Source organism: Petaurus breviceps, unplaced genomic scaffold (assembly GCF_028583685.1).
Source record: "Petaurus breviceps papuanus isolate PSGF00001 unplaced genomic scaffold, PetGlider_PUasm1.0 164, whole genome shotgun sequence".
Taxonomy (NCBI): domain Eukaryota; kingdom Metazoa; phylum Chordata; class Mammalia; order Diprotodontia; family Petauridae; genus Petaurus; species Petaurus breviceps.
The window spans coordinates 4,913,772-4,939,897 of NW_027185735.1; the positions used below are offsets into that span (position 1 = coordinate 4,913,772).

Sequence of the window (26,126 nt, forward strand, 5' to 3'; positions counted from 1 at the left end):
TTACAATTTTAATATGACTCATTTTCATTTTTCATTCACAACAGCAGGCGGCCCTATTTTACTTTGTCTCTAATTTAGAACAGCTAAATTTGAAACAGTGAGTTAAATGAAAATAACTGGCTCATGGGTATAATCTCATTAAAGTGATTTCTTATTGCCATACCTTGCTGGCCTCTTTCTTCCATTCTTTTGGACAGTATTTATAAAGCTTCTGTGATAACTCCATGTAAACATGTTCATTATCTGTATCAAAAAATTGGGGACAAAGAGGGTAAAGAAAAAAATGAGTATAATTTTTTAAAATTAAGACACAAAAGAATAAATGAAAACTAACTTTATAGAATATGTTAAGGCACCATAATTTCATATTACTCTAAAAGATATCTTAAGACAAAAGTATTAATGAGATGTTTGGATTTCTCTTTTATACAGAAGACATTTAGAAACACTGCTATAATGTACAGAAATTTCTGAGGACCCCCTACTTATCTTTTATATAAGTACAAATAGGTACATCAATAATTAATGTGAATTTAAAAAATACATTTATAGTACTACTTTCTGCTTCTTACATCATTATAATTAACCTGAATACCTCATTCACTCCTCTTCCCAGACAGCTATCCCTTATAACAAAGTGTATTTTTAAAGAAAAAAAGAAATCAGCACAACTGATTAAAAAGGTCTTTAATTCTGTACCATGCATAACATCTGCAAACCTCTTATCTCCATGAAAGGACAGGTTCATTTGAGTTCTGCTGGATCTTTATAATTTTAGTATATTAACATTTGATGTTTTAACATGTAGTTTATTCCATTTATACCATTTTAGTTACTATGGTTTTCTTGGCTCTCCTTATTTATCAGTTCATATAGATCTTTCATTGCTTTTTTATGTTCATTATGCATCAGCTCATGAATCAGTTCATCAGAGATCATAACTCCAACGGGCTGGTCATATTGTCTGAATGCAAAATGTATGCTTGCCAACAAAAACTATTTTATGGAAAATTCACACAGGGCAAGCATTTACATCGTGGTCAGAAGAAGTGATTTAAGAACTTTAGAACTGATTGTGTGACATGGAAGACACTGACACAGGACCGCTCACCATGGTGTGCCCTCATTAGAGAAGGTACTGTACTCTATAAGCAAACTAGAATTGAAGTAGCTCAAAAGAAATGCAAGATGTGTAAATTTAGAAAATCCATCCCAAATGCTCATGTGCTATTTGTGCCCAACCTGTGGTAGAACGTTCCAAGCTCATTTTGGTTTGATCAGTTACAGTCAGACACATCGTAATGACTCTAGTATAGTGATGTCATTTTGGTCCTCTTTGAGAAGGAAGGACAACAACCAACCAACTGATCTTATTCATCATGTAAAGGGGCCATTCTTTGACTTACTTCTAAAAGAGGCCTACACACTGAATGGGTATTGCCTCACTCAAAGTGAGAACCTGAAAAGACCAGTTTAAAAGGGCCATCTGCATCCTGGGCCATCTCCAGTCATCCTGATTGGTATCTGGGCACTGGACCCATATAGCTCTGGAGGAAAAAGTAAGGCTTAGTAACTTTGCACAGCCATTTCTCACTCAAATCAAAGTCATTTGCAAGTCACACCATCATCTCCCTGATGCCACGGTTCTCTTTGAGAATGAAAGATAAACTACAACCTGTGAGTAGTCCAAACTGCCTCAATGGGGACCCAGCTGGCCAGTTCCAGTAGGGCAACTCAATCTGTCCTCTCTTCTTCCCTTACCTGAAGTTGTTTTGTTCAAAGGAAGGTAAATTTTGATGGCTGAAAGCTACCTAGCTAACTTGGGGTTTACCGGCTAGATTTTTTTCTGGAAGACCAAGCTTAAACCCAATTCACTCTGGATCTCATATATTGGGTGACAGTAGGTCTCTGCCCAAGTATCACTTAATGGTTATTTTTTGGGCCCTCTGGACTCAGAGTGAATGTAAATAGTAATTATTTCTCTTTTTGGCCAGGAATCCTAATCATCTTCCTCTCCCAGTTTGATTTTTTTTTTCTCATGATTAAAGGGGCCATCCCTTAACTAATTTCTTAAAGGGGCCTATTCATTGAATGGGCATTGCCTCACTCAAACTGAGAATCTGAAAAGATCTTAGCTTAAAAGGGCCAAGTTCTCTCATTGCATCCTGGGCCACCTCCAGTTGTCCTGATCACAATATCTGTCCACTGGACCCAGACGGCTCTGAAGAAAGTGAGGCTGGTAATTTTGCACAGCCTTCCCTCACTCAAATCAATGTCAACTGCAAGTCATGTTATCATCTCCCTGATGTCATGGTCCTTCATCATATACATCATTCACTAGTATGTACAGTCATATTCCATTATATCCATGTACCAAAATTTGTTTCGCAATTCCCTAGCTGATGGGCAGCTGCTTTATTTTCAATGATTAGGTATCACAAAATTGCTGCTATAAATATTTTGAAGTATATGGAGACTTCCTTATTAATGGCTTCCTTGGGTTATAAAGTCCAGTAATGCAGTCTTTTCAAAGAGTATGGACATTTTTGTCACTTTATTTTCATTAATTCCAAATTGGTCATACTGTTTCATATTGCCACCAATGATTTGCCTTTTGCTAATTCACAAGGTGTCAGGTAAAAACTCAAAGATGTTTTGATTTGCATTGCTCTTATTATTAGTGATTTGGAGCATTCTTTCATGTGGCTGTGAATATTTGTAATTCTTTTAAGAACTGTTTGCTCATATACTTTTACAAACTGTTTACTGGAAAATGGCTATTAGTCATATACACAACTTTTTTGTTATTCTGTTGTTCAGTCATATCTGACTGGTGTCAGATATGGGGTCACCAAGAATGACCTCTTTGGGAGTTTTCTTGACAAAAGGACTGGACTGGTTTGCCATTTCCTTCTTCAGCTCATTTCACAGAGGCAATTTCAACTGAGGCAAAGTGGTTAAGTGACTTGCCCAGAGTCACATTAGTTACTAAGTGTCTTAAGCCGCATTTGAACTTATGTACATTGCATTTTCTTGATTCTAAGGCCAGTAGTACTCTATCTACTAGCTAGCTGCCTATGTCTACATCTAATTTATTTTTTGTGTATCTCAAGGACTGAACCGTTATCAGATGTGACACAAAGATTTTCTCCCATTTGACCATTTCCAATAGATTTAAGTAATCAAAGTTGTCTATTTTATCTTTTGTAATTGCCTCTATCTCTTGTTTGGTTGAGAATACATCTCCTAACCAGTTTGTTCTGTTTCACTTTTATATTTTTAATAGCATAATCTTTAATATTAAAATTGCATATTCATTTAGAATATATTGTGCAGTATGGTGTAAGGTGTTAAGGTAGAAGTCTAATTTCCGCCAGACTGATTTCTAGTTTTCCCAGAAGTTTTTTTATCAAACAAGGGTTTTTTCCCCTAGGTAATTTATATTTTCTACTGCACCAAGTACTGAGTTATTGATTATTTCTGATTCTCTTTTATCCTGTCAGTTTCCTCTATCTGTCTCATTTTTTTTTTTTTTTGCTTTTTGGAGGGGGTTTAAGTGACTTGCTCAAGGTCACATGGCTAGTGTGAAGTGTCTGAGCCTAGATTTGAACTCAGGTCCTCTGACTCCAGGGCCAGTGATCTATTCAATGTGCCACCTCGCCACCCCGTCTCTATTCTTTAGATAGTTTGATAACTGCTGCTTTATAATATAGCTTTAAGTATGGACGGGCCTTTGTCCCTTCATCTTATTTTTATCATCTCTTGATATTCTGAATCTTTGTTTTTCCAAATTAATTTTGTAATTATTAATATTAAAAGCATAATTTTGGTCCATTGTCATTTTAATTAGATTGGCATGGTCCACCCATGAGGAAAAAAATATTCCTCCAACTATTTGCTGCTCTTTACATCTTTAAGAAACACTGTAACTGAATCTATATAACTCTTTTGTGTACATCCACCCCCCAGATATTTTATGCATTTTTGTAGTTATTTGGAATGAAATTTCCCTATCATTACTTCTTGTGGGTTGTTTTTTTTTTATGACTACATAGATTTCTGAGGGCTTATTTTGTAGACTGTGCTGAAACTGTTGGCTCAATTAGTACTTTTTACGATTCCCTAGGATTTTTCAAGTAAGCAATCACAGAATCAGCAAAAAAAGATAAGTTATTTCAAGAACTATATTAAATAATAGCAGGGAGAAACCGGTCAGCACCCTTGCTTAACTCTTCTACTTAATGGAAAAAGTTCTAGTATATCCTCATTCCATGAGGATTATTTTTTATTTTAGATATTTGCATTTTACACATATATATTTAAAAAGCATTTCTAGGTTTACACATTGTAGAATTTTTAGCATAAAAGAATACTTTACTTTGTCAAAGGCTTTTTCTACTTCTATTGAGATGATCACATGGTTTTGGATGTTTTGGTTTTTAATGATTAATTATGTTGATTGCTTAACTAATGCTGAAGTATCCTTGCATCTCTGGCATAAATCCCACTTGGTCATAACAAATGATTTCTTGGATAAAAGACTATAGTCTATTTGAAAGGATTTTGTTTAACATGTGAGTCAATATTCATTAATGATACTGGCCAACAGTTTTCTTTTTGTGTTTTATCTTTCCTTGGTATAGGTACTAGGATTATATCTCATAAAAAGATTCTGGTACAATGCTTCTTTTTCAATTTTTAAGAATAATTTGGTATCTTTTCTTGTAAGAGAAAAAAATACTATTAAGTGGGGGGAAAAAAGAATACCTTGGAAATTATGTTCTTTAAAAGTTTGGTTGGATTCTCCTTGTGAATCCGTAATGATCAGGGTTGGTTTCTTTTTTTTAATGCCTCCCTCCCCACAGTGGTGGTTCCTTTACAGCAAGATCTATTTTCTTTCTGAGGTTAGGTTAAGATCTTTATCTGGTCTTCTGAGAGTTTAAATATTTTATATTTTGATGGGAATCTTCCATATTCTGTTTTCTTAGCACATAATTATTCTTTTGATTTCTTTGGGCTTTGCTGTGATTTCACCCTATCCAATTTACTATTTTATTTGTTGTTCTTCCTTTTTAATCAGATTAGAAAAGTTTATCAATTTTATTTTATTTTTTTTATTGCCCACCAATCTTTATTTTGCTTTCACAAAGACCCCCTGTTATGCAAGCCACCCCATCCCCTAAGATGTTCCTTACCCTCTGTTTCTCACAGTGGACAGTCTATGGTTCTATTTCTTCCACCACGTCTTGAATTTGTGTGTGTATGTATGTAACAGACATCTCAAATTTGAGTGTGTTCTTCTCTATTTCTGTGTACAATATATGGGTGTATAGACCCTCTTTGTTTTTTTTGAGTCTATGGTTTCCAGAGAAGGCCAGATTCTGCCCATTTCCAACTCATGGAGTTGAGTTTGGGGGCCCTGAGAGGCTTGAGGTCATGAGGGAGAGGGGCAGTTGCTTGAGGTTCAGAGCTCCAATGTCTCCCCACTATGGGGGTTTTGGTATACCTGGGAGCCCCCCAGTATCAGCAGCCAAAGGGTTTCTGGGATTTGATTTCCTGGACATTCCAGAGGTGTAGCTCTGAGAGGGGATTCAGAGCCAGCAGGAGACTGGGGCAGAGGATCTCAAGATGCTCAGTTGAGTGAATAGAGTCTTCCAAAGGCCTGATCACAGGTGGGTTGGAGTGCCCATGGAGAAAGCTACTGATGGGCCACAGGAGGCGTGATCATTTTCTAGGCTGAAGTGGGAAAAACGGGAAACCATGTTCTCCTGAGACAGGAAATGCTTCTGAAGAGAGTCCTGATCCTCCTCCAGCAACTGACTGGTGCTCTGGGGCTGACTTCCTTGGGGAAGGGAGCAGGCATCCAGGGTCCTGTCTGGCCCCTGTGCTTCCCTGGGGTCTTTCTAGTCCCCAGTTCAGTGGCCCAGCTCTATGGGCATCTGAAGGATCAGGGAGTTCCAGGAACCTGTGGGTAAGAGAGGCTCAGATACTGTTGCCCCAAAACGGGGGCACAGGGAGCCTCTCAATTTTATTTTAAAGACAGAAACATTTTAGTTTCATTTAGCATTATTTGATTATTTATATTTATTATTCTTCACTTAAATGTGTATATGTATTTATATTACTTATTATGGCTATTATTATTCTTTAGGATTTATCTTAATTTTATTTCCCCTCTAGATTTTAATATTTTTTCTTATATGCTTATTTTAGGTTTACTCATTGGTTTAAAATTCATTAAAATACATATGCAGTTCATTAAACCTCTCTTTTCCTATTTTGTTAATATAGGTTTGTACACATATTATTTTCCCCCTGAGGACTGCTTTAGCTTTATCATGGAAACTTTGGCATTTTGGTTCATCAGTATGATTTTCTTCTATATAACTATGAAAAGTTTCTCTGATTTGTTCTTTGCTCCATCATTATTCAGGATTTCATTCTTGCCTCTATTTGAGTTTTTATCATTTCTTTGAGGATGCTAGGCAAATTACTATTTTTATGTTATAGTATATAACGTATGTGTTAACTTTCTATGCCTTTTGACATTTGTTGGCAGTATCTCTGTGCCCTAGGACAGTCAAATTTTTTTGAAAGTTCCATGTGATGTTGAGATTTATGTTCCATTTAGAAGATTCCATGTCTTTTAACTCGTTTCTCCAGCATTTTTTCAGTTCCATACTTTCCTTTTTGTTTCTCTACTAAGACTTTTCCAGAACACAGACAGGGCTACTTAAGTATTCTCACAAAAGACTCCAACACAATTAATTATTTTTTTTTCTTTTTACTATGCTTTCTTTCAGCTCAGATGATTTGGAGATTAAGGTGATTGAAGGGTTTATATTTATTACTAATATTGGTTTATTTTCTATGGTTCCTTTGAGCGACTGCATCCTGGACCATCTTCAGTTGTCCTGATCTGTATATGGCCACTTGACCCATATGGCCTGAGAGGAGAAAGTGAGGGTGGTGACTTTGTACAGCCCTCCCTCACTTAAATCTAATTCACTTTCTTATCATGGCATCACATCCCTGATTTCAAGGTCCTCTTTGAGAACAAAGGACAAACAACAGCTTCCTAGTTAATCCCTTTTTACTTTCTGAATGTACGTGCTTTTTTTGGTTAGGATGATCTCAACTCCTGTTCTTTTCGGACTGAACTGATATAAAGTAATTTTTTTTCCCCATATCCTCACTTTTAATTTTGTATAGGTCTTTGTTTTTTTCAATGTGATTCTTACAGACAACAGTGAAGGTTTTTCCATATTATTGGATTATTTAATTCATATTTAAAGTGGTGAGTTAGGTTTATATTTTCTCCCATCTTTCTCTATTTAAGCACAGTACAATATTCCTGCATTACTTTACCTTAATCTTTCTAAAGGTAGCTCTACTCCCACTGTCTCTCTTCACTTCACCCTTGATCCCTTTCTTTTGTTTTTTTTGCTTTCCCTTTGGGATTTTCCTTACAAGTTTTCTATTCCTCTTCTGTCTTTATCTAGTTATTTAATTCTACTCCTCCCTCCCAAAAGATTTCCTCTTCCTCCCTTCCCCTCCCCTCCCCTCCAAGGAATCTGGTTCATTTCTTAAAATTTAATTTCTTAATTTTCCAAACAGGACTTCACTGTCTTCATTGTCCATCTTATTTCTGTCTACTCTAGACCCTCATTCTCTGATTTACAAAACTTGTAATTATCTCTCTTTTCTCTGAATTTCTCACCCAATCAAGGCTTGCTTCCAAGGGCTCTCCCCCATAGTCAGTTTTTACCTCTGCCATATGGATTTTGCACCTTGATTTCTTCTTTTCTATTGTGGTTCACTCACAGGAACAATGCAAATTCTGCCCCACCTCCTTTTTCTTTTTTTATACTTTTAAAAAATTTTTATGTTTATTTTTAGTTTACATCATTCATTTTCACAAGATTTTGAGTTACGAATTTTCTCCCCATCTTTCCCCTACCCACCACTCCAAAACAGTGATCCCACTCTATGCCCCTGCCCCCAATCTGCTCTCTCCTATATCCTCTCCCATCCCCCCTCCGACTTTCCAGTAGGGCAAGATGGATCTCTACAGTCCAGTGCTGGTATGTCTTATTTCCCAGTTGCATGTAAAAAAAAAATACACACACACATAAAATATATATTTTTTTAAACATTTGATTTTAAAATATTGAATTCCAGATTCTTTCCCTTCCTCCCTCATTACCCATTCTTACTGGGAAGATAAGCAATTCAATATAGGTTGTACATTTGTAGCTATGCAAAACATTTCCATAGTGGATATATTGTGAAAGACTGACTACATTGCCCTCTGTCCTATTCCGACCCCTAAATGTTCTATTCTCTACTTTGACCCTGTCCCTTTTCAAAAGTGTGTGCTTCCAACTTCTCTCCCCCCCAACCTGCCCTGCCTTCCATAATCCCCGCTCTCATCCCCTTTCCCCCCCGACTATCCTGCAGGGAGAGATACCCCATTTAGTGTGTATGTCATTCCCTCCCTAAGTCAAACTCAATAAGAATAAGGTTGACTCGTTCCCTTTTGCCTTGCTGTTCTTCCCCTCCATTGCAACACTTTCCTCTTGCCTCTTTTATATGAGATAATTTACCCCATTCTGTCTCTCCCCATCTCCTCTCATTATATTCCTCTCTCACTTCTCAATTTCATCTTTTAAGTGTCACCCCTTCCAATTCAATTAGTCCTGTGCCCTCTATGTATACCTGTACACATATACACACACACTCACATATGTATTCATATGCCCATATACCCTCCTATATAGACATATATATGTATGTATACATATATATATATTTCTATTCTCAACTATTCTCATACTCAGAAATGTTTAATAAATTGCAATTATCGTTTTTCCATGTAGTAACAGAAGTAGCTTAACTTTGATAAGTTCCTTATGATTTCTTTTCCCTGTTTACCTTCTCATGCTTCTCTTACTTTTTGTATCTGAATGTCAAATTTTTCTATTCAACTCTGGTTTTTTCATCAAGAATGCTTGGAAGTCCTCTATTCCATTGAATGATGATATTTTCCCCTGAAACATGATACTCAGTTTTGCTGGGTAGATGATTCTTCATTTTAATCTCAGCTCCTTTGACCTCTGGAATATCATATTCCAAGCCCTTCAATCCCTCAGTGTAGAAGCTGCCAGATCCTGTGTTATCCTGATTGTGTTTCCACAATATTCTAATTGTTTCTTCCTGGCTGCTTGTAATATTCTCTCCTTGATCTGGGAATTCCAGAACCTGACTATAATATTTCTAGGAGTTTTCTTTTGGGGATATTTTTCAAGAGGTGAACAGTGGGTTTTTTCAACCTCTATTTTGCCCTCTGGTTCTAAAACATCAGGGCAATTTTCCTTGAGAATTTCTTGAAGGATGATTTCTAGGTTCTTTTTTTGATCATGACTTTCAGTTAGTCCAATAATTTTTAAATTATCTCCCTTGGATCTATTTTCCGGGTCAGTGGTTTTTCCAATGAGATATTTTACACAGCCTTCTATTTTTTTCATTTATTTGGATCTTTTTAATAGTACCTTGATTTCTCATAAAGTTACTAGCTTCCATTTGCTACAATCTAATTCTGAAGGAATGAATCTCTTTAGTGAGCTTTTGAGATTCTTTTTCCATCTGGCAAATTTGGCTTTATAAAGGCATTCTTCTCCTCATTTGGCTTTTTGAGCCTCTTTTGTCATTTGAGTTAGTCTATTTTTAAGGTGTTATTTTCTTTAGTCAGGTTGTTGAATCTCATTTCATAATTTTCTTGCATTGTTCTCATTTCTCTTCCCAGTTTTTCCTCCACTTTTCTCATTTGCCTGTGCTCTGCTCCCAGCACATTGCGATGGACACTTCCTGCTGGTCTGCCAGGTTGTCTTCAGTGGGAGGTTTGTTTCTCTGCGACACTTTGTGGATTCTGTAGCCCTAAAGTTTGTTTAGAGTTATTTTTATGGGTGTTTGAGGTGGTTATGGGGGGAGCATGGGGAGTCTTCCTGCTTCTATGCCGCCATCTTGGTTCCTCCCCCCTCTTGGAGGCTTTTGATACAGGATTTCTGACTTCGCTGACTTCCTCCTGCTCCATGCCTTTTTGTCCCCAAAAACGGATCCTATCATCTGTTTGCACTTCCACTGCTTGCTCATACTGGCAGCCAATTATTTGACTTTTTAGCTCTTTGCCACAGTAGAACTTTGCTTCCAGAATGGAGAGAGCTATGTCCCAAATTGCTGGGGTTTTCACAGCTGCTGGAACTATCAGATGGGTGCCCTCTTCACAACCCCCACACTCTCTTGCTCACTGGTCACACACCCCAGGACCAGCACTTCAAGACCCCGATCCAGATCCATGTAGGACAAAGCAAAAGCAATTGCCCTCTGAATGGTTGCTTGGTCCCCTACAATCTGCAGGCCAGGAACACCAGAAGCAGCTACCTGGCAGCGGCTGCAGCCACCACATCTCCTCTGCTTCTCACTTCAGGGGCAACAGCTGAACCGCGCCCCCCCTGTTCCCAACAAAGTTCCGCAATGACCTTTTACTTTGGCATTTGTGGAGTGAGAAAACTGGATAGCACTACAGTGGCTGGTGATTTACTCTCGTGAAGTTTGCTCCAGCCATTGCTTCTGATCAGGGCCATCTTGGGGCTAAAACTGCAGCTGAGTTTGGACTGTGCTTGGCTCCCAGCATGCTGCAATGGACCCTTCCTGCTGGCCTGCTGGGCTTCCTTCAGGAGATTTGTTTTTCCCTGTCACTTTGTGGGTTCTGCAGCTCTAAAGTTTGTTTAGGGTCATTTTTTACATGTATTGGAGGAGGTGGAAGCTGGAGCCACACAGAAATCCTGTTTCTACTCTGCCATCTTGGCTCTGCCCACCAGGCCCGCCCCCCACCCCCAGAAGAAAACAATTTCTTAAAAATCTGAATTGGGCAAGTGGAAGCTAATAACTCCACGACAAATAAAGAAAAAAATAAAATTAAAGGAGAAAAAAAGAAGAAAATGTGAACTCTCTCACTGGACAAATAATTGATCTGGAAAGTAGACCCAGAAAAGAAGGAAAGGTAATTTAAGAATTGCTGGACTATCTGAAAGAAATGATTTAAGAGTCTGAGAGAGAAAGATAGAGAGAGAAAGACAGAGACAGAGACAGAGAGACAGAGACATGATCTTTCAAGGAAAACTGTTCTGATATCCTATAACTAGAGAGTAAAACAAAAACTTAAAGAATCTATTAATCACCTCTTGAAAGAGACATCAACATGAAAACTTCCAGGAATATTATAGCCAAATTCCAGAGCTCCCAGATCAAGGAGAAAATAGTGCAAGCAGCCAGAAAGAAACAATTAAAATATTGTGGAGCCACAGTGACACAAGACTTAGCAGCTTTTACATTAAAGGATTGGAGTATATTCTGGATGGCAAAGGAATCAGAATTAGAAGCAAGAATTACCTACCCAGAAAAACTGAGTATAATTCTTTAAGGGAGAAAAAAAAAAGAACATGCAATGAAAATGAGGATTTTGAAAAGGATTCCCTGATCTAAAGATCAGGACTGAATAGAAAATTTGACTTTTAAATATAAGACTCAAGAGAGGCATAAAAAGACAATTGGGAAAGAGAAATGATAAGGGATTCAATAAGGTTAAACTGTTTACATTTCTGCATGGGAAGATGATATTTCTAACTCCTAAGAGCCTTATCAATATTATGGAAGTTAGGAGGAGTGTACATAGACAGAGGGCATGGGTGTTAATTGAATATAATGGGATGATTATGTAAAAAAAAGAAAATTAAGGAGTACTAAAGAGGGATGCACTGGGAAAAGGAGGAAGGGAGAAATAGAACGGGTAATATTTCTCACATAAAAGAAGAAGTTCAAAAGAGTTCATAAAGTGGAAGGGAAGAAGTGGAGTGGTGAAAGACTCATCAGAACTCTAAAAGAGGATACCATATATACTCAGTTTAGTATAAAACAGTTACCTTACCCTACAGAAAAGTAGAAGGGGAAGGAGATGGTAGAAGGGCAGAATAGGCTTGAGTGTTGGGAGAGTGGATTGTAGGAGGTAGTAGTCAGAAGAAAAACACTTTTGGGGATGGACAGGGTAAAAAGAGAGAGAGAAGAATAAACAGGAAAAATAGTTAATAATCATAACCACGAAAAATTTTTACAGTAAGTTTCTCTGATAAAGGCCTCACTTCTCAAATATATAGAGAATTGAGTCATTCCCCAACTGATAAATGGTCAAAGGATATGAACAGGCAGTTTTCAGACAAAGAAATCAAAGCTATCTTTAGTCATTTGAAAAATTCTCTAAACCATTAATGATCAGAAAAATGCAAATTAAAACAACTTTGAGAGATCACTTTTACATGTATCAGACTGGATAAAATGACAGAAAAGGAAAATGATAAATGTGGGAGGGGACGTGGGACAATTGGGACACTATATAGCATTGTTGGTTGAGTTGTGAACTGATTTAAGAATTCTAGACAGCAATTTGAACTATGACTAACGAGCTATAATACTGTATACTCTGACCTAGCAATACCAGTACTAGCTAGGCTTGTATTCCAATGAGATTTTTTTTAAAGTAAAAGGATTCACACACACACACACACACACATTTATAGCAGCTCTTTGTGGTGGTAAAGAACTGGAAACTGTGGGGATGCCCATTAACTGGGGAATGCCTGAACAAATTGTGGTATGTGAGTGTGATAGAAAACTATGTGCTATAAGAAATGATAAGCAGGATGATTTTAGAAAAAAACCTTGAAAGACTTATATGAAATGATACAAAGTGAAGTGAGCAGAACCAGAACAATGTACACAGTAATAGCAATATCATGTGATTATCAACTATGAATACAGGAATACAATGATCCAAGATAATTCCAAAGGACTTATGATGAAAAATGCCATCCACATCCAAGAAAATAACAGATGAAGTCTGACTGAAGATTTAAGTATACATTTTTTAAACTTTTTTTTTCTTGTTCTCCCCCTACCCTTGGTCTGTTTTCTTTCTCAACATTAGTAATATGGAAATAAATTTTGCATGACTGCATATGTATAACCTATACCAAACTGTTAATCTTCTCAATGAGAGGGGAGAGAAGAGAAGGAGAAAATCTGGAATTCAAATTTTTGAAAACTATATATTAAGAATTTTTTTTTCATGTAATAGAAAAAAAACATTAACATTAATCAAGTCAGATTTAAAATAAAAAAAAAAAGGAAGTTTCTCACTGATCTCTCTGCTGCTAATGCTGTACTTGCCTGCTGCATTTATGCATTTTGGCTATCTGGGGTATTCCAAAAGTATAATCTCTTCAGTTTACTGTTAAATATCCTTTTTATTTTTCATATATGGTTATACTTAGAACCCATTATTCTGTTTCTTCCTATGTTTTCTTTTGCATGCAGAATAATCTTGTGTTATTCAAATTTTCTTTCCTTTCTATCTGAAAATCTTTTTCTTTAACACTTCTAAAATTTGTTTCTGAATTATCAAATTTAACCATTATGTATCTTGGAGTATGTAGTCTTTTTGTTTGTTTGCTTTTGCTTTTCTTGCAGATGATCTGAAGAAATTAAATTACTTCAAATAGTATTTCATTTTCTATGTTCAGAAGTTCTGGGTAGTTTTTATATTATTTCCTACATTACAATGTTAAGCTATTTTGTCCTGTTGTGTTCTTCTGGGGAAACCTATAATCCTTAGGTCTTCTATTTACATCCTGTCTTCAAGATCAGTAGAGTTTGCTTACACAGACAGCATATTTTCTTTTAATGTTAGTGGTTTTTGCTTCTTCTATGACGTCCACTTTATATGTGCATTCCCAAATTATTGTTTTCTCTTTTGTTTCCCTGGTGAGACTTGCCATCACAGATTCTAATTTTTTTTTAATTTTGCCCTTTCTATGTGCTAAGCAGTCTATAAATTCTGCTCTCACAATTCTGGTTTCTCTTTTGAACCACTCAGGAAAAGCCTGTTGTGGTTCTGTGTTCTCAAATTCCACAGAATCCTCTGTTTCATCAAGTGTTGGATCATTTCCTTTGTTTTGCAATATTTATTTAGAGATTCCTGAACTCCCTTACTAGATCTGGAAGGCCGTACTTTCTACTAATGTACTCTTTTTCCTGTTGATTTATCTGTTTATGTTCAAGGTCTGAGTTTCCTTCCTCCTGAGATATCTAGTAATTTAAGTCCCATACCCTCACCCCTTTAGTTTCCTTACTGCTCACTTTCTGACTCTGATTCCCCTGATTGTGGAACTGGATCTCAGAGTATCTCAACTTCCTCCCATGCTAGGCAATTTCTGGTTCACTAGACTATGTCTCTACTCCAAGTCATTTCTGGGTGGTCAAAACTGACCCCAGCTGGATGCTCTGCTTTTCCCCCTCAATTGTAGCAGAGTTTGCTCAGCTTCCCTTGCCTACCTATCATATACACAGTGTCCTGTTTTTCCCTATGTTCCTTAGATGACCCAGTGACCTGCTACACTAGTGCTACAAGGTTGAATGCCTTAGCACCAAGAGCTCTCACAGCCTTTTAGTATTGTCTAGATTATTAATACTAATATTAGAGTTGTCTGCTGTAGCACCAGCAGTTCAAAGCTTTGCATCACTATTGCTATAGGTTTGTGGCCCTCATCAGGCTTTTGCTCCTGAAAGGCTATGGTCACACTGGCTAACTGGGCAAACTTCCACAGCTTGGAGCCTGAGTCTCAATGGCACTGGAAAGAGGGAGGGACCAATGTACAGAAAAGGGTTTTGTTATAAGTCTATATAGGGTTCTTGGGTCTTGCCACTGACAGCACAGGGAGTGGGATATTAAGTGATTTCAAGGTCAATGTCAGGTTGTTTTTTTTTTTTTTACTATTCTAAGTGTCCTAGACAAGGCTGTACAACAAATGGCCAACCAAAAGATTTTGGGTGGCCAGTAAAAAATGCAGACAATGTGAAAGAAAGTAAAGATGTAACAAGTACTTTTTGTCCGTGCCCCACTTAACCTGGCTTCCACTAGTCAGTAGTATTGTGTCTGTCACATAACCTGGTGGGTGGTTTTCTTTCCTGTTTGTCATGTGCACCATGGCAATCAACCATCCTCAGTCTGTCTATAATCTGAGAGGTGCAAGAGTTGTATCTTTTCACTGTGTTTTTGGTTGTTACTGGCGCTGAACAGGACAAAATGAGTACAGCCATGCAGCTGACATCCACTATGTGATGAGCGGCAACAATGCAAGGGCTTCTACCCCTCCCTTGCTACATAGCTGCTCTCCAATTACATGAGTGTCTGGTGCTCTCTACCAAGGTCCGGTATTTCTTTGTATATGAGTAGTTGCTGTAGAGATTTTTTTGGTTCTAACATTAAGGTTTTTGGGGTGACTATTAAATTGGTGATAAAAAGAAATGGAAGAATGAATCAGAACACAGAGTGTTTAATCCTGAGTGGACAAATACTTGTTTACTTACAAGTGAGACAAAATATTGTGCTCTTTTTGCCAAAAAGTAATAGCTGTTCCAAAGGAATACAATATTCATTGTCATTTTAAATCACAACATCCAACACCAATGAAAAACAAATTAAAATGTCCAAATTGTTGAAAAATCTCAGTGGGGAACAATGGTTTTTCAAGAAAGTAAACTCAAAAAATAAGGTGGCTATTAAGGTTAATTTTCAGATTTCTAAAGAAATTGCTAGAGGTGGCTAGGTGGTGCAGTACATTAGAGCACTGGCCGTGGAGTCAGGAGGACCTGAGTTCAAATCCATCCTCAGATGCTTGACATACTTACTAGCCGTGTGACTTTGGGCAAGTCACTTAACCCCAACTGCCCCCCCCCCAAATTGCTAATACTGGGAAATCTTTTACCAAAGGTGACTTCATAAAGAAGTGTTTGCTGATTGCAATTTCTGGATTCTGTCCCAATAAAAAAATTGTTTTTGAGAATTAGTTCTATCACTAATTATATCTTTACTTGAAAAATAAGCTGCTAAAAACCTATCTGCAGCCTGCAAAGAAGTGTAACTTATTTTAATTCTGGCTCCTATGTATTGCCAAGCTGTACAAGTCTGATACAAGACCATGGACATAGCTGAAGTTGCTTTATCTTTGGTGCATAACTTCTGTTTTGGAGACATTTGATAGGTCATGGGAATCAGAGAAAATGTCTAGTCCTCCACTCTTGTGCTGAAGAGCACAAAACTATTCCTAGGAAGGCCTGTTATGAGTTGTTTACAATAGTATGACACTGATATATAATAATTATTATTATTATTTCAAAAAGTTTTCCTCAATGGCTAAATGAATTCATAGTTCCCTAGAGACTACATTATTGTAACTGTCATGCCTCAGCCCATACAACAATTGCCATATTCTTCTTTTATCATCTTTGCCAATGTTGTAAGTAACTGTTTCTCGATAAGGAGATTGGTTTCCTGGATCTATCTTTAGATCATATCCACTTGAATATTTCATAAGGTTCTGTCTTTTCTTTCTCTAAAGTCTTGCTTGGTGATCTCATCAACTTCCACTGATTCAAATACCACTTTTATGCAGATTCCTAGATCTATATGTCCAGCTCTAATCTTTCTTTTGAGATACAGTACTATAAATTCAATTGCCTTTAGACATCTTGAACTGGATGCCCTACAGGCTTCTTAAATTCGACATGTCCACAATAGCATCTCCCAACTTTTCTATTACTAATGAGGACACCACCATCCTCCCAGTCATTCAGACTTGAAATCTAGTCTCCTGACTCACACTCACCACCCATATTGATCTGCTGTGAAGTCTTGACATTTTCAGCTTCACGAGATCTTATAGTCTCATAGCTCCCACCTTGCTGCAGGCCCTCAACATCTCATGTCTTGACTCATGATGATTTTACTGCCTCAAGTCTTGTCCCTTTTAATATATCTTCCACTAAGCTAGCAAAGTGATTTTTCTAAAGAACAGGTTTCCAGGGTTCTCCTTATCATCTCCTTAATCAGTACTCCAGTGGCTCACTATCTCTAAAATAAAATTTAAAAATTCTATTTGGCTTTTCAAGTCCTTCCCCACCTGATTCTTTCATACCTTTCAAATCTTCTTACACTTTGCCCTCTCCTACCTCTCCACCATCTCCACATACTTTATGATGCAGCTATACCGGCCTCCTTGTTCCTCAAATAAGACACTTTCCTGACTGTGCCTTTTTACTGATTATACTTGGAATGCTCTCCCTCTTCATCTCTTCCTCCTGTTTTCAATGACACTCTTCAAGAATCAGCTCAAATCCCACCTTCTTATGTAGCAAGTGTTCCCAGTCTCCCCAATTAGAATGTGAGCTCCTTGAGAGTTGGGATATTTTTTTTCAGTTTTTTTTTGATTCCCACAACCTAGCAATGTAACTGGCACAAAGTAAGTGTTTAATAAATAATTGCTGGTTAAGGTATAAACTGAGAGTGGTTTCCCATTTCTTTTTTAGTGATTTGGGGCATTTTTTCCCACACAGTTGTTGATGGTTTGAAGTGTTTCATTTGATAACTGTTTATTCATACTCTTTGACCACTTAAAACTGGGGAATAGCCACCACTATTATATGTATACATTTTTCTGTCCTCATAAATTTCAGAAGAAAAGAGTATTCTGTTAGAAACCTTGAAAAAAACTGACCATGGTTAGTTTTCATTTCATAAGGATAGTGACCACATCTTGATCTTTGCATCCCTCACAGTATGTAAAGGTGGTAACTACCCTAGATTTATAAGGAGGATGTATGTCTCAGAATTACTATTCTTGTTATGACATTTGAGTAAATGCCTTTGTTTAAAACCTGAGTCCATCTGCAGATTGTTAATGGGATGGATACCTGTGGAGGCCTGTTGTGGTTCACAGTCAGGCACAGGAAACCTGAGATTTCACTCTTCATGGCTCCAAACTATGAGCAAGAGTGTTTGGGAGAGTAATACCAAAGTGGATGCTATCAAACTTGAGCAGCAACTCTAAGGTGAATAACATAAGTACCAGGCTTTCTTCCCAATAATTAAAAACAGGTAAGAAAACTGAGGTTCAGAGCAGTTAGACCGATAGAATTAATACAAATTAATCCTCTCATTTCATTCTCACTTCAGAAAGATGAAGTCCATAGAAGGTTAGTGACTTATCCCTGATTATAAAGTTGGAGCCAACATGCATATATCCACATCTTCTGATTCAAAACCAGTGAATCAGACATATTTCATATGATGAACGATGAAATGTTCTTTAAAGAAAAAAAAGTCTTGGTATGCTGATGAACAATGTGAATTGGCAAAATTTTTCAGTGATTTCAAAATGCCAAGTCAATTGGGAGTAACTCTAGGAAAATAATAAATATCACTGGAGAGGTATATGAAAGAGGGCTGAACTCTATGCTCAACTCTTCCACAAACACATGGCAATGGAATCTACATACTCCAAATGACAATATCTACTATATAAATTACAAACGAAAAAATTAGCCCTATATTTCCAAAGGATGTTATTATTATACAACTGAGGAAAAAATCTAAAATATTTGTGTAATTTGTTGTTATGCAAAGTTAAAAAAAACTTCAGAGAGAATAAAGTAAGTGTTTTTAAAAAGAAAATAAAATTAAACTATAAAAATATTGTATTTACAATTGTCGTTCAGCTATTTTTAGTCGTCCTATTCCTCATGACCCCATTTGGGGCTTTCTTGGCAAAGATACTGGTATGGTTTGCCATTTCATTCTCCAGCTCATTTTATAGATGAGAAAACTGAGGCAAATGACGTTTAATGACTTGCCTAGGGTCATACAGCTAGTAATTGTCTCGGGCCAGATTTGAACTAAGGAAGATGAGTCTTGCTGACTCCAGGACTGACAGTCTATCTAATGCACCACATCTAGCTGTTCATTTACAATTGCAGCCCAGATAAAAATCAAAAGCAAAATGAATATTTGTTAAAAAATAAAATATACAGATGTAAGCAGACATACTTATCTAGTAATCAACTTTTATTTTCAGACTAATAGTTGATCTCTGATCCTAAAACATAAGTCTCCCAAGAAATTCACAGTGATTAAAGGGTTAAAACTTATATTAGATATCTATTTTGGTAATTACTTATCAAATCTAATACTGAATACTTCTAAGAATACAATGTAGTAACAATAAACTAGATTAAAAAGTAAAATTTTAAATAATCAATAGATCCACTGCTTAGGGCTGATCAGATGAGGACAATTAATGTGAGGATAGAAACTTACTCTGTATGACACTGAGTCCAAAGAGATGGCAATCTTTTAGCCTCAACAAATCACACACCTGGACGAGTAATTGATGACAGAGTACTTTAACCTGTAGGAAAAAATGAAGACCTAAGATTAAAAATTTAGTCAGATTCATAGAGTGAATCCTAAATATGCCTACAGGTCAAGTTGATACTAGAAAACTTCTACTGCTCTATATCTAATCTTTAACTGTTTTACCTGGAAAACACAGTAATTTGTTGTTCAGTTGTTTTTGAGTCGTGTCTGACTCTCATGACCCTGTTTGGGGTTTTCCTGGTAAAGATACTGGAGTAGTTTGCCATTTTCTTCTCCAGCTCATTGTACACATGAGGAAACTGAGGCAAAGTTAAGTGACTTACCTAAGGTTAGACAGTTAATATTTGAGGCCACATTTGAACTGAAAATGAGTCTTCCTGACTACAGGTACAAGCACTCAATCTACTGCTGCCACTTAGCTGCCCCATAGAAAACACAATGACAGCATATTAAAATGAAAACTAATAAAGTCCTAGACAAAATTAGTTAAATTTTATGGCATACAGGCACAGTCTTACTCCCAAATAACGTAGTAAGAAAGGTACTCTTATTACTATGAATATAAACTGGAGTCTCTAAAATACCATCTACCATATAATGGAGTTTGTTAAAAATAGAAAGCACAATGTATACCACATCTTCTAAATGACAAGCATCCAACAAGAATGAAATCTTGTAGAATTAGCAAGAGTAGGGAAACACTTTAAGAAAAGAGAAGGAAAAATTATTTTCAATTTTTAAAGTATGGTTTATTAGTTCAGCTGAATGATCAAGTTAAACTTTACTTAATTCTGGGCAACCTTGCCCTTAGCTAAGCCACGTAAAAAATGCTATACTACTACAGGTCAAAGCAAATTGTGAATAATATGTCACAGAAGAAATATAATTTACTAAAATAAGTACTAAAATATATTCAACTCTTTAGATATATTTTAAGACAAAGGTAATGTTTAAATATAATCAGGCCTTAATATACACTTAGAGACATTAATAAAAACATACATTTCCAATTTCAAATAGAATGCTTTTGATAATCAGGCTTGTAGTACTTTGCTGTACTATAGTATATATATACACACATATATATAATAGTACTTTTACTTTCAGTACATTACTGAAAAAGTAATGACATAAACAAGAAAAAAGAAACAAGAAATTGGAAAAGTAATTGATAACTGAAGTGTCATATATGTGCCCCCCCCCAACAGTTCCAAGAACAGATCAAACAAGATTAAAATATAATCGGGAAATATTTAACAAAATAAATAAAAATACAGTACAACACAGATAATTTTATTTTATTACTTTCTAAATCAATATGCATCCAATTAAGTTTTCCATTTGAGCCTGAAAACACTAGTAAACAAGATTCTACAAAATGATACATTCTACTTTTAAGATTCAACATGATGTCATATTCAGACAGAAGTATCTAGAAGATCCAGTCATCTACAGGGAATCCCTCTTCAGCTTGACCCCTAGTGCCTAGCACCATATCTGATACATATCAGTTAACTTATAAAATATTTTGTTGATTTGTTAACTCTGTACAGGATCTCGTCTATGACAGTGGGAAACATGGCTGGAGAGCATATATGTCCCTGCTTTATCTTTACATAATGTTTATAATCAGAGGGTTGTTGAACAAGGCTCTCTGTTTTGTGGTATCTTTTTAGGAATTATGTTTATTATTTTGATATATGCATGGAAGATACCTTGTTGGAATATAGTCTTCATGGAAGCATTTTGTTCTACCAAATCAAATGTTTTGTTTGTTTTTTTTAGAGTCAACAAACAAGCACAGTGGAATATTGCATTCTTTATATCCTCCAGTCATTGCTTTGATGTTGTAAAAATGTAGTCTGCTATAGAACATACTTGAGAAAAGTTTGACTATTTCCGACACATGAAGACTACTCTGGATGTAGTCTCATAAAAACTGTATCCAACCAAACTTTTAGGGAAGGCAGTGTGAACTCAAGTAAAATGCAGAAGTTGGCAGAGAATGGGAGAAGGATGGGCCAAGGAAGTTAATACCAGTTCCCACAAATGGTCCTGAAGTCAGTAAGTGCTCTGAACAGTGGAGATGGCAAATTAGCATAACTTCTATTAATTGGGAATATGAAAGAAAACTCATCCCTAAACTGTCAAAAAAGAAAAGGGGACCAAATCAGCCCATATAGGACACTGTTTAAAGAACAACTTGGCACCTGGGCCAGGGGTGCTGGGTAGGAGACCTTGGATCAGTGTGGTTTCCAGTATACAACTGAGGCCTGTCAGAGCTACAGCATGGGGTAGAACCAACTCCAAGTTAGATATTGTACAAAGAAAAGATGAAAGTCCAGCTCAAGTCAGAAATCATAACGTACTAGTAGAAAATGGAAACAGTAGCCGGGAACTGAGATGGAAAGTGGGGCCTAATAACAGTCATATTCTGGATAGTCAAGTCACAGTGACATCTATACTACAGACAGGCCAGGACCAAAATAAAACAAAAACAAAAACCACACACAACAAAAAACCCTACCCATAGTAAGTACCCAAGGACCAGAGTGCAAAATCTCAAACCAAGAACAGAGGTTAAAAACATAACTGAACAAGAAAAGCAATATGATAAAAATTTATTGTTGGTAAAGAGAAGCCCATAGAGCAGAGAGAAAGAGAGCTACCCCAATGAAAACTATAAGCAAAGACTAAAAAAAAAAAATTAAGAGATACCCCCTTCTCTGAAGCTTCCTCCTTCCATTATTGAGTTCCTCACAGAAACTCCATTTTGATGATGAGCTCAGAGTAGCCATGTTCACTTTTTCACTCCTCTCCCAGCTCTAAATCTGACTCTTTGGACTTTCTCACCAGGCCCCACCTTCTTCCCCTCAACTTTTCAGCTTCTTTTTGTGTGTTGTCTGACCCATTAGAATGTAAGCTCCTTGAAAGCAGGTACTGTCTTTTTGCTTATATTTGTACTCCTACACTTAGCACAGTCCTGACCAATAGCAAACTCTTGATAAATGTTGGTTGACTTGCCAAGAAATTCCAGAATGGCTTCAAACAATTAAAGCAAGAAATTAAAAAAAAAAACAAAATTGGAAGCAAGATTACAATTCATAAGTAAAAAATTGGAAAGAGAATAAACAGCTGAGAAAAGATAGAACTTTAGCCCAAGTAAAGACTTCCTGAAAAAAAAAATTTAAGCAAACAAAATTCAATGACTTTATGAAAAAAGAAGAAAAACAGAAAAAAGTCAAAAGATAGTAAAGAAGAAACTGTAAGTTATCTGCTATTTAAAACAAGTAACTTGGAAAAAGCAGGTCAGGTAGAGAATTTAAGATCACTGGTTTTCCAGAAAACCATAACTAAACAAAACAATCTGTATGCTATAATTCTAGAAATCTCAAAAGACAGCTGTGTGTATTTATTAGGAACAAAAGGAAAAGTTAAAATACAAAGAACCCACTAATCATCTCCTATAAAAATGACAAACTGAAAACATTCAAAACCAAGTACCAAGAAACAAGAGTGAGAATTACGTAAGACTCATTAACAGCAACTATAATGAACTAAAAGCCTTAGAATATCACTTTCTAAAAGGCAAAAGATAAAGGCTTACAACCAACATTATTCCTGAAAAATTGACTACAAAGAGAAAAAAGGATCTTTAATAGAAAACTTTCATGCATTCTTAAAAAATATGAGAGCTAAGCACAACATCTGAAATATATACACAAGACTGAAAAAAAACATAAACAAAAAAACATAACTGGAATGGATTAACTAACCAAGGATGAATTCTAATAGAGAATTAATAATTTTAATACCATTGTAGTATAATGAAAGAGCTCTACATTTGGAGTCAAAGGGTCTAAGATCAAATCCCACCTTTTTGAGCAAGTTGCTCAAAGTGTGACCTTTATCAAGTCATCTCACATTTCAGAGGGTAAGTTTCCTCATCTATAAAAAGAGGGATTTGGGTGACACTGCTTCTAAGATATTTTATGGCTTCAAATCTGTGATCCTGAAGTCTTGCAAAAGGGGGACAAAAAAAAGAAGTGTCTCTTAAGACATTCCAAGAATTTTTCAGGCTCACAGGAATTAAAAAGCACCCAGGATCTGGATGTGGTTATGTTCTCAGTTTTGTTGATTTACAATAAAAAAAGGAAAGGAAAAGGAATTTGGGAAGAAATGAGAAAGAGAAAGGAGAAATTATTTCACAAAAGTGGGGTATGCCAGCAGAGAGCTTGGATTTAAATCACAGAAGCACAAGAACTTTGAGACTATGATAGCAAAAAGTACTTTTATTAAAAGAAAATTAATTCAAATTTCTAGCATCATGGGGAAGCACAGGAAAGAAACCCTATGAAATTCCATGTCAAAGAATCTTCCTGACTAATGAAAAGAAAGGCTAGGGAAGGTGGCCTAGTCATACCAGATTTTAATCTGTATTATAAAGCAACAGTCATCAAAACTACTTGGTACAGGCTGAGGAATAGAGTAGTGGTTCAATAGAATAGACTGGGTACAGTAGACTCAGCAGTCAAAAACTATAGTAATCTACTATGTGATAAACCCAAAGACCCAAGTTTTGGGGATAAGAACTCACTATTTGACAAAAACTGCTGGGAAACCTGGAATACCATATGACAGAAACTGGGCATAGACCATTATCTAACATCATATACCAAAATCAAGTCTAAATGGGGGCATGATCTAGGTATAAAGGCTGATACTATAAGCAATCTGGGAAAGCAAGGAATAGTTTACCTGTCAGATTTATGGAGAAGGGAAGACTTTATGAACAAATAAGAGTTGGAAAGCCTTTATGAACAAATAAGAGTTGGAAAGCATTATAAAATGCAAAACGGATAATTTGATTACATTAAATTGAAAAGTTTCTGTACAGACAAAGCCAATGTAATCAAGATTAAGGATGAAGTGGAAAATTGGGAAAGAATTTTTACAACCTATGTCTCTGATAAAGGCCTCGTTTCTAAAATATACAAAGATGGAAAGAGATCCACATCCAGAGAAAGAACTATGGAGTTTAAATGCAGAGTGAAGCAAACTACTGGCTCTCTTTCTTTTTCTTGTTTTGTTTCCTCTTTCCCATTATTCACCCCATTGGTTATAATCTTTCTTTACAACTTGACTAATGTTTAATGTGAAGGTATTTGCAGATCCTATATTTGACTTCATGCCGCCATGGGGGACAGTGGAGAAGAGAGAGGGGGAGAAAATTTGAATCTTGTAAACTAAAAGAAAACAAATAAATTAATTTTTAAAAAAGGAATCTTCCTGTATTACACGACTGAGGAGAGGTTCTTAAGCACTGTATGTATAAAATGGACCCCTTTGGCAGTCTGAAAAAACCTCTGGACCTCTTCTTGGAATAATCTTTTTAAATGCATAAATAAAATAAAATACACAGGGTTACAAAGAAAGACAATAATTATTAAAACATAGCTATCAACATATTTTTTAAAACTGAGTTCATGGGGTGGCTAGGTGGCACAGTGAACAGAGCATCAGCCCTGGAGTCAGGAAGACCTGAGTTCGAATCTGACCTCAGACACCTGACACACTTACTAGCCATGTGACTTTGGACAAGTCACTTAACCCCAATTGCCCTCCAAAAAAAAAAAAAACAAAACCCAAACCTGAGTTCATGGACCCTAAAGTAAGAAACCTTGGGTAGAGTTTTCAATGAGGAAAAGTAGGGCAGTGCCTTTTCATGCAGATCTCTCCAGACCATACAACCTAAAGAGAGTATCTCTAACACCTGAAAAATAGTTCTAATATTTCCAGATTTTTGGAAGGGGTCTGTGAAACAGACATTTTCAAAGGCAAAACGGATTAAAACACTAAAAAAAAAAAACCATACCAAAGTTTATATCATCCTGATGCCTATTATAAAGCCAAATAAAGTTGATACTTTTAGCATTTAGTTGGGTTTTACGTAAAACTGGTAATTTTACAGAATGGCCTCTAATCATGGCTCTGTAGGTTATCCCTTCAGACATGGAAAAACATCTGTCAGATGTACCAGAAGCTTCTCTGGGCTAGAATAAGTTACTGAGAAGGAAAGATCTCTCCATAAGTCAACATTCCTCTGTCCCAGCTCCAGTCCAGCTAGGGATTATTAGAATAAATCTCATCAAAGACAGAAAAGCAGATTCTCAATGGCTGGGGCTCTCAAAGAAATTACAGAAAAGATTTCCCCAATCTTCTCCTGATGTAACATTTCCTACAGAGATAGGAATACCAAATCTACAATCCTGTCCCACACCCATGACAGCTCTCTTTTAGCCTGAGTGTGATCTCAATGTTATATAGATGACCTCCTGGGAATCCTTTTGATTTTAACAACCACCCTTCTTTAAACCATTGTTCAGTTCTTACAGCAATATCCAAACCTGACTACTATACTTAGGCCTGCAAAAGTAGGATCATCTCATTTGGGGCAAGTGCTAATTCAAGTCAATAGGATCTGTGCTAGATCTTCTGCCCTCCAGCCCTATACTTTAGTTTAGAAGGTAAGGCACTAACAATCAGGGGTAATATTGAAAGATTTCATGAAGAACACAGTGTGTGAATTGCATCTTTTAAAAAAAAAATAAGTTTTTATTGATATTTTCTGTTTCCTACATCACCATAATATCCTATGTATTCCTTCTCCTACCCCAACCAAAGTCACCCTATACAACAGTATTTTTTTAGAAAGATGAAAAAAAATGTCAGCACAATTGATTAATATATTGAAAATATCCAAATATATTGAAAATATCCCATGTGCAATGTGTAACACCTA

The 26,126-nt window shown here is 36.4% G+C and overlaps 1 protein-coding gene and 1 pseudogene across 3 annotated transcripts in view; both read right to left on the reverse strand.

Moving 5' to 3' along the window:
• The window catches only part of FRMD6 (FERM domain containing 6), a 117,601-nt gene that overhangs the window by 39,116 nt on the left and 52,359 nt on the right, over positions 1–26,126 (reverse strand). For all 3 annotated transcript variants that reach the window (XM_069082237.1, XM_069082236.1, XM_069082238.1), the window contains 2 exons: positions 19,265–19,355; positions 164–243 (listed from right to left, as the gene is read on the reverse strand). In XM_069082237.1, coding sequence (XP_068938338.1) covers positions 164–243; positions 19,265–19,355 — 171 coding nt within the window. The remainder of the gene's footprint in view (positions 1–163; positions 244–19,264; positions 19,356–26,126) is intronic.
• On the reverse strand, positions 185–17,922 carry LOC138156908 (host cell factor C1 regulator 1 pseudogene; annotated as a pseudogene).